Consider the following 16035-nt stretch of genomic DNA (forward strand, 5'->3'; position numbering starts at 1 on the left):
TTACATGATTGCTGAGGTACATGCACCAGATTGGTCAATGTCATATTTGCAAAAGGATTGTACACTTCTTTCAGAATAATGTCAACAGCTTGGGTTCAATACTTATTCTGCCTAACGTTGCCTTCAGACCTGCCTCTTGCCCTGCCCGAGTGGACAGCAATGGAAAACCAGAAGTGACCAAACTTGTTATGGAAAAGGCAGCTCAGGATGAAGCATCAAAGTGAGTCAAGGACCTTACTTCAGCTGCAGCAATGGAATCTACATTGGCAAGGTTGTTGGGTCAAGCAGAGCCCTTGGAACTGTTGTGATAGCCCTCCCCTTTGCAGAGATGTAATTTTAAAGACAGCTTCTACATTAAAAACAGTGTAAAAACTCTACTGCTCACTCCGATAAATGGGAATATTTAAATAAGTAGGAGGAGGAAATAGATACTCAGTACTTTTCGGTATCCTTTGAGATTTCTCTTGCTAGCTAGGTCTAATTGTAATACAAAAAGGTCACTATACTTATTCCTTAGAACAAAATGACAAAAGTTACCAAGCTCATCAAATCATTGCAGCTTTCGTTAACTTTTTGCATTTCAGTCATTTTCTCCAGTGTTGTCGTCTTTTTGTTTGTAAAAAGCATCAGGATTTTCAACTCATTCTTTCATGAGCTGTGCAGGTCACTGGCAAGAGCAGCAGCTGTTGCTGATCTCTAAATGTCAATGACCTGAGTGGTTACCACTTTATTTCAAATAGCTAAGAGTTAACCACATTGCAATGGGTCTGGACTTTATCAGACCAGCCCATGTAAGATTAGAGATTTTCGTCCCCAAACAGCATTTAGGAAACCAGATGGGTTTTTACAATAATTATTGATAGCTTTTTGGTCAGTATTAAGACTAGCTTTAGCGTGTATTTTATTAATTGAATGTTTCAGAAAATGTGAACCCATGTCCCTGAAGCATAAAGCTGGATCTCTGGACCAATCCAACAAAATTACTCATACTATTTCCCCAGCTATATTATCTATTATGGAGGGTATCATAGCTTATTGTGACATTGCTCTTGTTCGAAATGCAAGCTGAAGCAAATTCTGTCTTCGGGGACCAGAAGTCAAAAACGGAGGGCCTTCAAGTTCTCCTCCTCCAGGGATACGGACAACTAACTGTACCACACTTGTTACTGCCCACCTAAAACTTCCTAAGACAGACCACGGTAAAAACAACTTCTTCAAACAACAAATTGCAAACTCGAGATATATTGTGGAGAATCTCTTTAATATTTTGAATTGAAGCCAGACAAATAATAACCTTACATTTCCCATAACCTCAGTTTCTTTTTGCAGTTGAGTGCAACTTCAGTGCACTTTGAACTGTTGAAAAGAAAAAAAAGACAAGTATACCAGCTGGAAGGAACCCTAAGCAACAGAAAGGAACAAAGTTATTCGGTTCATCTCTCTCACCAGTAGTTCAGATCTTGACAATTATTTCTCAGGGTTGTGTTTCCAGCAGTACCTTGTGGAAGGAATGGTCAGTGGAAAAATGCACTTACAAACAGAACTGCTGTCAAACAGGTGACTTGAAATGTTGTGAATCAAAGAGGTCAGCAACCAAAAGATTAGGGTGATCTAAAACACTGCCTACATGCTGAGGGCTTATGCATTTTTTTCTGAGGGAGGTGGAGGGCACTGCTGCTAACTACCAACCAATCTGTTTTAATGAATGCTACTACCACCATAAGAGTTCAAACAGTTATACGACCAAACAGCTTGTGTATTAGTGTAATCTGATAACAAGTCAAGCAATGCTGAATGAAGATCTGAAATGATAATCAATCCCAAAAGTTCTCTGCGTTGGGAAAATAAACATTAATTTTGTTGTAATTATGCCTGCGTTACTCCAATAAAATTCAAACAGTCTCTTTTACCACAATGCATAGCAGAAGCGCTACAGTGTAAAAGCAATTACAACTCAGTCTGGCACTAACTGCATGTCATCCCATACACTGAACCGATAGTTGGGCTGCTGTGAACAGACAGTGATATTTTAAACATTCCGTTTCTACAACTATTAAGACCAGTTCTTTCCCTCTGTCTCAAGTGCCTGCAAGAGCGTTGGACAACGGCTAAAGACGAAGTTATTAAATACTGGGGAGAACAAGATATTTATTAGACTGTGAAGTGAGTGGTTTTCACCAGGGTCTTCAATAGTGGCTGTCATTCACTTTGCAAAGACAAAACAAACAGGAGGCACTTTAAGCAGTGCGGAGGATGATATGAATACCAGAATCTGTAAATACTGGGTTACTCATCTCTCCAATTTTCAGTGCATATGTAGCTTCTTCAAATGGTCTCTGCATTTGGCCTGTAATGCAAGCAAAGACATAAAATAAATGCAGAATTGACAATGTATGCCTTTTTTAGCTGTGAGTCTTTCATATTAAAAAGTATAAACACAGCAAGGTCTAAGACACCACTTCCCAAACTTACTCTTACTTTGACCTCATTTCAAGGCTTAAATTGTCACAACCCCTAGTGACGGGTTCTGGACTGTAAGACAGCTGTTATAAATTGGTCAGAGCTCCAGTGACAATTACTGCCTCTCAGCTTGAAACTCCACTTTGTGAAGCCCAGTTCTAAAGCTCTGCACAAACATCCTTACTTACATGAAAAACACTGCACTTTCAAAAATAACAATATAACCAGTATATGAGAGATAATGGGAACTGTTACCTTGGATTCTCCAGCATCTGCCAAGTGTGAAGCTGGGTGAACACAGCAGGCCGAGCAGCATCTCAGGAGCACAAAAGCTGACGTTTCGGGCCTAGACCCTTCAGAGAGGGGTATGGGGAGAGGGTTCTGGAATAAATAGGGAGAGAAGGGGAGGCGGACCGAAGATGGAGAGAAAAGAAGATAGGTGGAGAGGAGAGTATAGGTGGGGAGGTAGGGAGGGGATAGGTCAGTCCAGGGAAGACGGACAGGTCAAGGAGGCAGGATGAGGCTAGTAGGTAGGAAATGGAGGTGCAGCTTGAGGTGGGAGGAAGGGATAGGTGAGAGGAAGAACAGATTAGGGAGGCAGGGGCAGGCTGTGCCAGTTTTGGGATGCGGGGGGGGGGGGGGGACGAGCTGGGCTGGTTTTGGGATGCAGTGGGGGAAGGGGAGATTATGAAGCTTGTGAAGTCCACATTGATACCATTGGGTTGCAGGATTCCCAAGCGGAATGTGAGTTGCTGTTCCTGCATCCTTCGGGTGGCATCATTGTGGCACTGCAGAAGGCCCATGATGGAAATATCGTCTGAGGAATGGGTATCCACTGTACACGGTGTGGCTTCCTTTACATTGGGGAAACCAAGCAGAGGCTTGGGGACTGCTTTGCAGAACACCTCCGCTCGGTTCGCAATAAACAACTGCACCTCTCAGTCGCAAACCATTTTAACTCCCCCTCCCCGCAAACCATTTTAACTCCCCCTCCCCCCACTGCATCCCAAAACCAGCCCAGCCTGTCTCTGCCTCCCTAACCTGTTCTTCCTCTCACCCATCCCTTCCTCCCACCTCAAGTCGCACCTCCATTTCCTACCTACTAACCTCATCCTGCCGCCTTGACCTGTCCGTCTTCCCTGGACTGACCTATCCCCTCCCTACCTAGACTCTCCTCTCCACCCATCTTCTTTGCTCTCCATCTTCAGTCCGCCTCTCCCTATTTATTCCAGAACCCTCTCCCCATCCCCCTCTCTGATGAAGGGTCTAGGCCCGGAAGGTCAGCTTTTGTGCTCCTGAGATGCTGCTTGGCCTGCTGTGTTCATCCAGCTTCAAACTTTGTTAGCCAGTATATAAGTTGGCTTAAGAGGCCAGAAGTATATAAGTACAGATATGTTGGCAGGTTATGGGGCCAAGAGAGCTTACAAGTGCGTGAGTCAACGAGGCTATAAAAAGTTTGGAAACAAATGAGATTTTTAAAACTGAGGCACTGCTTAGCCAGCAGCCAAGGCAAGTAAGCTGAGGACAGGAGGAGTAAGACAATAATACTGCCCATTTCCATCCCTGCAGCATGTGCCGGCTTAGTTGTAAGTGACCCTTACCTTATGGTGAAATGTGACAAAGGCTGTGAACAATCTGCCCAAACTTCATTTGCTGGAAGAGACAGTCAGCAACCAGGAAACAGTTTGGAGGGGAAAGCAAAGACATTGGCTTCACTCTCCCAATATCTGATTGGACAAAATTTCTGCTTATCCATTATTGCACATCACATATGCTGCCTGACAAGTTAATGACATGGAGTAGCTGAGAGGTGGTAGTGGTGTGCAACAATATTATGGATTTGTAGTCTTTTCAATTGTTGCAAACTGTTTAGGGATGGGGGTGAAGGGGAGGCAGACAGCAGAAATCAATTTCAACCAGACAGCACAGGAGGGATTCACAGTACTGTGGGGGAGAAGTGTACATCGTGTTTGGGTTCTCGTGAGAAGGAGGATGGAGAAGTGTTGGGCAAATAGGCAGAATTAAGAAAACTTAATTGCTTTGTGGCTGGGCCAACATAAAACCCCAAAATACTAAAATGCAATCATTTTACCCTTCTAGGTCCTGACGTGCAAACAGGTCTGATGCTTTAGCCCGCATTGCAGCATCAAGTGCATATCACACAGAGGGTGAGGCGTGTATGAAGTGAGCTGGCAGAGGAAGCGGAAGAAGCTGGTATAATTAGACATTTAAAAGGTCATCTGGATGAACACATGAATAGAAGTGGTTTAGAGGGATATGGGCCAAATGCTGGCAAATAGTATTCGATTTATTTAGGATATCTGGTCACCACGGACAAGTTGGACCGAAGGGTCTGTTTCCATGCTGTCCGGCTCTATGACTCAAAAGGACATGAAACACACTACAAACCAACTTTTTTCATGGTATCAGAACAGCAAAAACGCAGTAAATCCATTCCTTCCAGATTAACGTGCCCATAGATTCCTCAACAGTGTCGTCATAATCAAGACCAAAGAAGTTAGCTGTAATAAAGCTTATTGTATTTCAAACCTCTAGCTAAGAAAAAAGGTAGCAGCCAGTTCACTCTAAATTTAGTGATAATGTAGTTATCATGTCACTTTACTGGTGCTGGAAACAGAGGGGGGTTTTTGACTATTCAAGGTAGGAGGTTGGTGCACGTGGTTAAAGGCCAAATCACATTTGAGAAAACACTGAGATGTTGATGCTCCTGAATTGGAATCCAGTGTTAAGGTGATTACAGTAATCACGCTGATAGAACACTTAACCCACTGGTATCTGCTCAACGGTACAGCTGAAAGAAAACAATCTTTTCCAAAATGTAGCCAGGCTTTGATAGTGATGAATGGATCACATCTTACCTTTGCCAAAATAGCCCAGATCTCCCCCTTCCTTTGCTGAGCTGCAATCACTGTATTTGGATGCTAAATGTTCAAATGTTGCATCTCCAGATTTGATCATTTGGATGTATTCTTGAGAAAGAGGGGTTAACAGAATAGTTTACAATCAGCTCAATTTTTTTGGATGTATACAGACCATGTGAAATGTCTCTGAACCAGTTAAGAACATGACGAGATTTATAAAAACAAAACCACTTGTCTTACACATCTGACCAGTCAGTTAAATATCATCCTTGTAGTAACTGAAATGAGGGAGTATTTAACTAACTTTTAACCTGAATATGATTTTTACTCCAAAATATTATAATGTCGCTACATTAAAGTAGGTTGAAAGATTGGAATATTAATATTTATGAAAAGCACAGAAGGTAACTGGAGTGTACCCAGCAGCTTGTAAGGAAAGAAACTCAGGCATACACCTTTCTTCAGAAGGGTCTAGGCCCAAAACATCAGCCTTCCTGCTCCTCTGACGGTGCTTGGCCTGCTGCGTTCACCCAGCTCTACACCTTGTTATCTCATACACCAATTATTTCTTGTTGTATCCCCAAATCCACTGTCAGGTTTCAGTAACTGAGGTATGATGGTGAGGTATGATAGTGCAGGGCGTCAACATGTAAACTGATAGGTACTAGCGTTTCGTACTCTGCATGGGATATAACTCTAATAAGGAGATACATAAAATCTCCAGTGGAGATACAAATCTCTCAAGTCTCAGACCGGCCGCTGGCATGCCTACATTAGTCCATACCTTGCCATGAACTTAGTATCCATGACAAAAGGCATATCATTTGCAAGGGCCAGTCTTGACACTACCGTTCTTCCACATAGCATTAATGAAATCAACAACTATGCATGTGGGAGGTTAACAACACTTCATATTGTGCCAGTGCAATCTCACCCAAATATTTCCATCAATCATGATCCATTCAACCTTCATCAACTCATTCGGGAAGGTTTAGCTCAAAATAAGCAATCGCCCAAGCGGTCTGTGCAAGTAGAACAGAATTCTGGGAAACACGGAGGTCAGGCAGCAAATGAGAACAGAAATTACAACTGAAGATAATAAAACGTGAGGCTGGATGAACACAGCAGGCCAAGCAGCATCTCAGGAGCACAAAAGCTGACGTTTCGGGCCTAGACCCTTCATCAAAGAGGGGGATGGGGTGAGGGTTCTGGAATAAATAGGGAGAGAGGGGGAGGCGGACCGAAGATGGAGAGAAAAGATAGGTGGAGAGAGTATAGGTGAGGAGGTAGGGAGGGGGTAGGTCAGTCCAGGGAAGACAGACAGGTCAAGGAGGTGGGATGAGGTTAGTAGGTAGATGGGGGTACGGCTTGGGGTGGGAGGAAGGGATGGGTGAGAGGAAGAACAGGTTAGGGAGGCAGAGACAGGTTGGACTGGTTTTGGGATGCAGTGGGTGGAGAGGAAGATCTGGGCTGGTTTAGGGATGCGGTGGGGGAAGGGGAGATTTTGAAACTGGTGAAGTCCACATTGATATCATTAGGCTGCAGGGTTCCCAGGTGGAATATGAGTTGCTGTTCCTGCAACCTTCGGGTGGCATCATTGTGGCATTGCAGGAGGCCCATGATGGACATGTCATCTAAAGAATGGGAGGGGGAGTGGAAATGGTTTGCGACTGGAAGGTGCAGTTGTCTGTTGCGAACTGAGCGGAGGTGTTCTGCAAAGCGGTCCCCATGCCTCCGCTTGGTTTCCCCAATGTAGAGGAAGCCACACCGGGTACAGTGGATGCAGTATACCACATTGGCAGATGTGCAGGTGAACCTTTGCTTAATGTGGAATGTCATCTTGGGGACTGGGACAGGGGTGAGGGAGGAGGTGTGGGGGCAAGTGTAGCATTTCCTGCGGTTGCAGGGGAAGGTGCTGGGTGTGGTGGGGTTGGAGGGCAGTGTGGAACGAACAAGGGAGTCATGGAGAGAGTGGTCTCTCCAGAAAGCAGACAGGGGTGGGGATGGAAAAATGTCTTGGATGGTGGGGTCGGATTGTAGATGGCGGAAGTGTCGGAGGATGATGCGTTGTATCCGGAGGTTGGTGGGGTGGTGTGTGAGAACGAGGGGGATCCTCTTTGGGCGGTTGTGGCAGGGGCGGGGTGTGAGGGATGTGTTGCAGGAAATACGGGAGACGCGGTCAAGGGCGTTCTCGATCACTGTGGGGGGACAGTTGCGGTCCTTGAAGAACTTGGACATCTGGGATGTGCGGGAGTGGAATGCCTCATTGTGGGAGCAGCTGCGGCGGAAGCGGAGGAGTTGGGAACAGGGGATGGAATTTTTGCAGGAGGGTGGGTGGGAGGAAGTGTATTCTAGGTAGCTGTGGGAGTCGGTGGGCTTGAAATGGACATAAGTTACAAGCTGGTTGCCTGAGATAACTTACAACTGAAGATAATCACTAAAGATAGACTTCTGTTCCTGACAAAAGAATAAGATGTCTGAGCCCAAATTTTCTTTACCTATTCTGATATTAACCTGTGCATTTCTACTTTGCCTTTAGATGTATGACACACAAAAACATTTTCTTTCCCAATAGTTTACAAGAGGGTTCATGCTATGCCAAAATTACTAGCACCTGTGTATGGCAGGAATAAACACTTTTGCCTGTCATGTCCTTAATCTAAGAATATTGGTACATTTTAGGACAGAAACTAGACAGTCTATTATGTCTGTAGTGTTGAATCAATTCCAAGGCAAAAAATCTCCTCTGAAATATTAAAACAAAGGAAAAGCATACAGCACTCAAATCAACAGGGCAATGCAAATCTCACCATTGATGAATCCAATGCATCACCTAGAATCATATGCAGCAAGCTCCATGCCTCATTAGTATCAACATACTGGGGATCTTGCAAATACCAAGAATTTTACTGAGGGCAGCGGGGATGAAGAGATTAGAAGATCAATCATCCCCAAAGGTTTTCACACACCTTCCAAGTGCCTACTTGCAGAGTAACACTGATATATTCTTAAGGGTGGCTCACTCAACCAGCTTGGGAAGGGGTTTGTGACATACCATTCAACTGACATTTCCCCAAAAATTTGCTATAGTCATAAAACCTCAAAAATGTTCCAAATCAAGCTGAGCACAAATTGGGCCAGGTGAATGTCATTGATTATGAGGTCCTTGACTAGGGCTGCTAACCTGAGGCAATCAGGGAGCCCTGGCTGACAGATATAAATGGGAGATTCAGAAGGTCTCCTCAGTCACGGAACTGACTCAGAGCCCTTGTACTGCACACATGTAAATAAAGGGTGACTTGGTCACAAGACACCAGCCTCTGTAATTATTTCAAACACATTTATGCTCTCCTCTTTTGCACCCATCAAGACATCTTAACAGTACAAACAGAGGCTTTTGTGCTCTTGCTGAGGTGTGCATTGGTTATCAGCTTACCATTTAATGTCTCTAGTGCCTCCTCCTTGCTGCGTGTGATCTCCTCCTGTCTCCACGAAGAAGGCCTGCGTGACTGGTTGTGCTTCACTAACAGGTGGGAACAACGAACTTTGTCAGGCTCAACAGAATTGTAATTCCCCCCAGCTTTTGGTCGCTCCCACTGACTCCGATTAGTTATATGATTGAAGAAGTAAATGCGACCTGCAAAAGAAATATCAAATGGCATCAGAGATGCAAGCAAACCAATCAAGACACACCTTGCAAAACCTGATTTGAATAGTTTCTCCTTCCTCGCTCCACTCCAGAGCCCTTGTCCCGATTTCTTCAGAAGTCTCAGATGCAGTTCCATGGGCACTGGATATCAACATGGGTTTCTACAACATCCTTCACTACAAAACACACATTACAACAACTTAAATACTACATTTTGAAAGAAATGTGAAAGGCCTTAAAAAAAGTCATTAGGACTGGATTTTTTTGTTATAAAAAGAGATGCAGCCAGGTGGATGAATATCGGCCAACGAGCCCCTCTTTGATGTTAGAATTGACTGTCACGAGGGGAATTAGAACTTCATTCAATCGTTTCACTAATTTCCAACAGTGCAGCACTCTCAAATTTCAGTGTCAGACCAGACATTGCAGCTACATCCTTACAGAGCCTGACCTTGACAAGACAGTTTTACCACTGTGCCCTGGCTAAAGCCACAGAATGCACACCCCCAAAAGCACATTGAAAGAAAATGTTCATCAGTACTGGGCACCATAGCTTAACTTACTTTATTCCATCATTTGCCATATGCATACAAGCAACTGCAGTATGGCTAACTGGACAGACAGCATTTGTGGCATCAAACCTTCTTTGCATCCATCATCTCAAAAAGCACAAAATTACACAAAAATCATTAGGAATTTATAGCAGAGATTTATCTATCACAACTTGTCGCAACACTGAGATCCACATGTCCAAAAAAAAACACAAAAACACATGACAACTACAGAAACTCTAACCTTAAATGCATAATATTTGTTGTTGGTCAACAGACTTATTTGGTGCCTGCTTGAGGTGCTTTTTCCCCTTTGTTGGTCTTGGAGGTCATTCACAGAAAAGTGTGCTCCCATCATGTGTAAAGACTGCAGCCTCTGTACAAATCAACTGTGAACTTAATCCGGGCAGTCAATACATACGTGAACAAACTACCACAGAGAGAACAACATTCAAACTTGACATACAGCTTCCTTGACATGTGTAAGATTTTTTTTGGTACTATGGTCCTCTTATTCACAGAATCTTATTCTTCTGACTAAATTTGTTTTGCTGCATTCTTCATATTTAACAATTTGAAAGATTAGACAATTTCATTTTTAGGACATAAATTCAGCATTCAGTACATCATTAGAAATGCTATGTAGGCCTCTGGTAAGGCAAAGGGGGCACAAATGTTTTCTTTTGGAAGATAACACTATTCTGACATCTTTGCCTTCCTACATTCACCTGACTGCAAGTGACACAAATACATTACACTATGTTCTGAATCTAATTAAATCAAGTGTTAAGTGTTCAGCAAGGATATGTTGCTGAAGTTGTTTACATGGAAGGGTTTTGGGTAATCTAGATTGCTTCCTGCAGTAAAGTGTGTGTTGTGATGAACTGTGAAGGCTGGACTGAAAACAGCATGTGTCTAGTTTGGAGCCCTGTCTTCAGGCTGCCATTTTATGGTACCAGCTACAGGTTGAATCTAAAAGAGACACCATCATGAACTTGGCTTTCTGAAGAAAACGGTTTTAGAATATATGCTTTATGAAACTATATACATGTTGCTTTGCTCTGATTTATACCACTTTTCGTTACTGAGCAATCTGTGGTCTGGGTCTAGGCCCGAAACGTCAGCTTTTGTGCTCCTGAGATGCTGCTTGGCCTGCTGTGTCCATCCAGCTTCACACTTTGTTATCTTAGTTACAAACATGGTGCTTTTAGGGAGGATGTGCCAGGATTTCAGACTTTAAAATAAATGAGTATTAAATAAACATCAATAATACAACTTGCCATCATGTGGTGCTTCCAACAGCTCTGGACCAATCATGAATTTTTAAAAAATTTTCACTGCATAGTCCAAACATGGTCATGTGTATTTTTGCACTTTTCAAGCTACTTTTCTCATAAATGAATGAAATAGGAGCAGGACTCATGCTCTGCCATTCAGTGTGATCATGGTTGATCTTCTTGTTAAGAGATCTTTTGTGCAATAACACCATCTCTCTTTATATATTTAATAACAGATCCCTCTTGGATTCTCTCAATAACTAAGTCACCAAACCCTTTGGGACAGAGAATTCCAAGGATCACCCACTCCCTATGAATCAGTCTGGATTGCATTTTAACCTTTTGAACCACGTACTCCTTCCCAGCAACTTTTCAATTCCATGAAAGTGCTGGAGACAAATCACATTTAGCAGACTGCTATTTTTGTAATTCCTTTTGTACTCATTGATGGGGTCAGCATCTCAAGATGAACCAGAATTTTGCTGCTCATCTCTAAAGATGCCCTCAAGATGGTGGTGCTGGCTTGTTACTGCAGTCCATGTGTACAGGTGCAACCACAGTACTGTCAGCAAGGAAGTGCCAGGATTTCAGTTTAAGCTAGATTTCCGTGTTTTCTCCTCTCTGTTAAGTGAAAACTAGATTACACAAAGTTTCCACTTGTTAAACACGAAAACAACAAACTGGCACTATTGGACATTTTTGGACAACAGCCACAAAGTAAGAATTGAGAAAACACAAAGGAACTGAAGTTCACATAACAGAAATCAATATTCAGACAAACACTATGAAATTATTCCACTATACCCATTACTAAGCAATCTAAGAGCCCATGACAGTCTTAGAGAACAGATTATCAATGTACCTACATGTTTTTACCCAAGGCCATGGAAAAATGATACATATAAAATGTTAAAACCAATTATAAAGTCCTCAGCCAGGCTTACGTTAAAAAAAGTCTATCACCAGTCTATTATCAGCAATAAAATGAAGCATATATTTCAAGCAAGTTATCTTTTATCATGACAAAATTAAAATTTTTGATATATTCAACATAGTAAAGCTACTGGAGCTTGGCTCAAGCTTCCAGGTTGCAATTTCAGCTGCATTAATAGATAATTCCCTGTGTTCATATAATCCAACATGGCTTTACTGGGGATCATTTTAATATTTGTGGAGAATGAGTACTTTCATGCAGAGCCTAGATTCATAGCTAATAAAACTCTGCTACTGAAACACAAGCCCACTGAACAGAAAAAGAGCACCTTGCAATGTAAATAATTACAACCTCCATTATTTTAATTCCCACAATTTGTCATTTTAAAAATAAGTTACATTCTGGGCAGAGCAAAAAATAAATCTGAATAGCAACAGTGGCGTACTGGTTTAATCTGGACTTTGAAAACTGGAGACATGTCTAAATTGTTACCAAGAGGACAGAGACCAGTGAAGTTATAAACTGCTTACAATGGTACATCAGTCGCAAAACATGGCTTTATGATATGAAGTCAAATTAATTTTCCAATGAGCTTTTAAAACGTCTCAGCAAATAGTTGAAAAGGTTAAAAGAACTGAAGTTGAAATACACAAGATAAATGAGTGAATAGCCATGCAATATTAGTCATAATATTAAGCCAATGAATTCAAAATATAAAAAAAAACTTGTCTATACATTTGCTTATAGATGACTGTCCTAAAATCATTAAAGCGAGATTAAGATTGCAACTGAAATAGGCTGCTATTTTAATAAAAACAGAAAATTCTGGAACGTATTTGGGTCAGACAGGACCCTGCAGAGGAAGAGATAAGGAAATGTTTCAGGTTGGAGATAGCAATAACTGCCAATGCTGGAGTCAGAGTCGATACAGTGTTTCAGGTCAGTAGCTTTGAAAGAGAGATAATTATTGAAGAGTTCAATCATTCTTCCTTTGTGATTTCCAGTACAAGAGAATTATTTCAAGGACCGTAAGATACCATTCAGCAAAATCACCAACACATTATTTTACTCTAAGATGAAGGTCACAGGGCAGTTTGACCAACCAAGAGTAAAATCTGGCACACTGGTTCTTGCAGTCATGAAACATGGGAAACATTCAATAGTTACTTTAGTTTGAATATTTTTTTTAAATTGTAGGAACTTGGCAGCATCCGTCCTCAGCAGGATATCTGAAAGGTAACAACTTTAGAAAAGGAGCAACCAATTAGTGATGTAGAAAGTTATCAGCCATGCAGGTAGTCCACTGTGCTCACTGTTTGCCAGTCTCCTCTTGTGCAGTACAATAGATTTGTCTATCCTGTACATTACCATTTCTTGCACATGGTCCTGATGAGTGCAAGTCAAAGGGCTTCGACAAAATGTGCCTTTTATCAACAATACTCAAGTTCTGTACCATCAAACCACACAATTCTAGGTCAGGTTACAAATATGTGCATTTTCTGCAGTCTCCAAGAACTGGTCAACTAAATAGGAAATTTTAAAAAAAAAAGTGGAGTTTCACTTCCACGAAATTCTCAGACAGAATACAGGATTTTTCTTATTTGGAGAGAGTGGGGGGTGGGGGTAGGATGGTAGCTTGGAAAAGGAGATCTGGCCATACTCAACTCCATAATGATGATGAAACTCCAACTGAGACAAATAAAAATCAGAGTAAAGTGGCAGAGAATGTTTTCTCAAATTTCATGGTCAGACAAATCCAGTATGCACAAAGAAGGGAGCAATTTCAATTTGTGTTGGGGGTCATGGAGTGGAAGAGATGGTTCGGGGGGGGGGGGGTTGATAGGCAACAAACACCTATTTCAGCATTTCCCTTCAGCTGACAAACACCACCTTATCTCACATAAGACTTCGAACAGTACATTACATATGACAACTTTTGAGAGGGTGGGTTGGAGACCAATTGCTTCAGCTGCTTCCTGGTTGTCACAGTAACAGCAAAATTTAAAAGCATAAATGGAAAACTACAGCCAGAGAAATCTGAAAGGGAAGATGGCAAGCAATCACAAGACAGATCTAGAGCAGAGAGCGCGAGGCAGACCCTTAAGTGGTTTAAAAAGGAATAGCATTTCCAAGACTTGCAGAATCACTGACCAGGTGTAACTAACTAAAGCGATCACCAAAAGTATGAAAAAAATGGCAATATTTCTTAACATTACAGTCTTAATTGTAGGAGAATCTACATAATATGGCTCTGCACACAAGGCCCAGCAGAAGAAGGGATGGAACATAGTTACCAGGCCCATACAAAGGGAAAGAACTCAGTTACCAAAAGTTGGAGCTTCATCAGCCCAAGCACCTGCCTAACCTCAGTTAATCCTCACAGGGTAATTGCAAAATTGAACCGGTAATCCAAGGGCCTCGGTTGAAGCCCAGGTTTTGCCTTCCACCCTGACAGCCAGAAGATAAACACTTCTTGAAAAACGATCTGGGGAAAAGTAATGAGAGATAGAATGAAGGGAGGGCAGTGGGGAAGAAAGGCAGAAGGGTGGAAAAATGTTGGCGGGGGGAAGACAGGGCGCAGAGGGGGGGGGGGAACGAGGCACAGAGGGGGGAGAAGGAGGGTAGGGGCGCAGATGGGGGCGCGGGGGGGGAGACGGGGCGCGGGGGGGGGAGGGAGACGGGGCGCGGGGGGGGGAGGGAGACGGGGCGCGGGGGGGGAGGGAGACGGGGCGCGGGGGGGGGGAGGGAGACGGGGCGCGGGGGGGGGGAGGGAGACGGGGCGAGGGGGGGGGGAGGGAGACGGGGCGAGGGGGGGGGGAGGGAGACGGGGCGAGGGGGGGGGGAGGGAGACGGGGCGAGGGGGGGGGAGGGAGACGGGGCGCGGGGGGGGGAGGGAGACGGGGCGAGGGGGGGGGAGGGAGACGGGGCGAGGGGGGGGGAGGGAGACGGGGCGAGGGGGGGGGAGGGAGACGGGGCGAGGGGGGGGGAGGGAGACGGGGCGCGGGGGGGGGAGGGAGACGGGGCGCGGGGGGGGGAGGGAGACGGGGCGCGGGGGGGGGAGGGAGACGGGGCGCGGGGGGGGGACGGGGCGCGGGGGGGGGGACGGGGCGCGGGGGGGGGACGGGGCGCGGGGGGGGACGGGGGACGGGGCGCGGGGCGCGGACGGGGGACGGGGCGCGGGGGGGGACGGGGGGGGGAGACGGGGCGCGGGGGGGGAGACGGGGCGCGGGGGGGGGGGAGACGGGGCGCGGGGGGGGGACGGGGCGCGGGGGGGGGGGACGGGGCGCGGGGGGGGGGGACGGGGCGCGGGGGGGGGGGGGACGGGGAGGGGGGGAGAAGGGGGGACGGGGAAGGGGGGGGAGAAGGGGGGACGGGGCGCGGGGGGGGGACGGGGCGCGGGGGGGGGACGGGGCGCGGGGGGGGACGGGGCGCGGGGGGGGGACGGGGCGCGGGGGGGGGACGGGGCGCGGGGGGGGGACGGGGCGCGGGGGGGGGGACGGGGCGCGGGGGGGGGACGGGGCGCGGGGGGGGACGGGGCGCGGGGGGGGACGGGGCGCGGGGGGGGGGACGGGGGCGCGGGGGGGGGACGGGGCGCGGGGGGGGACGGGGCGCGGGGGGGGACGGGGCGCGGGGGGGGGACGGGGCGCGGGGGGGGGAGACGGGGCGCGGGGGGGGGGGGGACGGGGAGGGGGGAGAAGGGGGGACGGGGCGCGGGGGGGGGGACGGGGCGCGGGGGGGGGACGGGGCGCGGGGGGGGGACGGGGCGCGGGGGGGGGACGGGGCGCGGGGGGGGGACGGGGCGCGGGGGGGGGACGGGGCGCGGGGGGGGGGACGGGGCGCGGGGGGGGGGACGGGGCGCGGGGGGGGGGGACGGGGCGCGGGGGGGGGGACGGGGCGCGGGGGGGGGGGGGGCGCGGGGGGGGGGACGGGGCGCGGGGGGGGACGGGGACGGGGCGCGGGGGGGGACGGGGGACGGGGCGCGGGGGGGGGACGGGGGACGGGGCGCGGGGGGGGACGGGGGACGGGGCGCGGGGGGGGGACGGGGGACGGGGCGCGGGGGGGGGACGGGGGACGGGGCGCGGGGGGGGGGACGGGGGACGGGGCGCGGGGGGGGGGACGGGGGACGGGCGGGGGGGGACGGGGGGGGCGCGGACGGGGGGACGGGGGGGGGGGAGACGGGGCGCGGGGGGGGAGACGGGGCGCGGGGGGGGAGACGGGGCGCGGGGGGGGAGACGGGGCGCGGGGGGGGAGACGGGGCGCGGGGGGGGAGACGGGGCGCGGG

At 47.4% G+C, this 16035-nt stretch overlaps 2 protein-coding genes across 2 annotated transcripts in view; one reads left to right on the top strand and one right to left on the bottom strand.

Annotated features, from left to right (window-relative positions):
• The window catches only part of ubl5 (ubiquitin like 5), a 146857-nt gene that overhangs the window by 117441 nt on the left and 13381 nt on the right, over nt 1–16035 (top strand). The gene's annotated exons all lie outside the window — the stretch shown is intronic.
• On the bottom strand, nt 1243–9142 carry pin1 (peptidylprolyl cis/trans isomerase, NIMA-interacting 1). Its single transcript, XM_059639957.1, has 3 exons — nt 8779–9142; nt 5340–5450; nt 1243–2347 (listed from the first exon to the last, which is right to left on the bottom strand). Exons 1-3 carry the CDS (start codon nt 9125–9127, stop codon nt 2238–2240), a joined length of 570 nt encoding a protein of 189 aa, XP_059495940.1. The 5' UTR covers nt 9128–9142; the 3' UTR covers nt 1243–2237.

The sequence above is a fragment of the Stegostoma tigrinum genome, chromosome 35, assembly GCF_030684315.1.
Source record: "Stegostoma tigrinum isolate sSteTig4 chromosome 35, sSteTig4.hap1, whole genome shotgun sequence".
Lineage (NCBI taxonomy): Eukaryota > Metazoa > Chordata > Chondrichthyes > Orectolobiformes > Stegostomatidae > Stegostoma > Stegostoma tigrinum.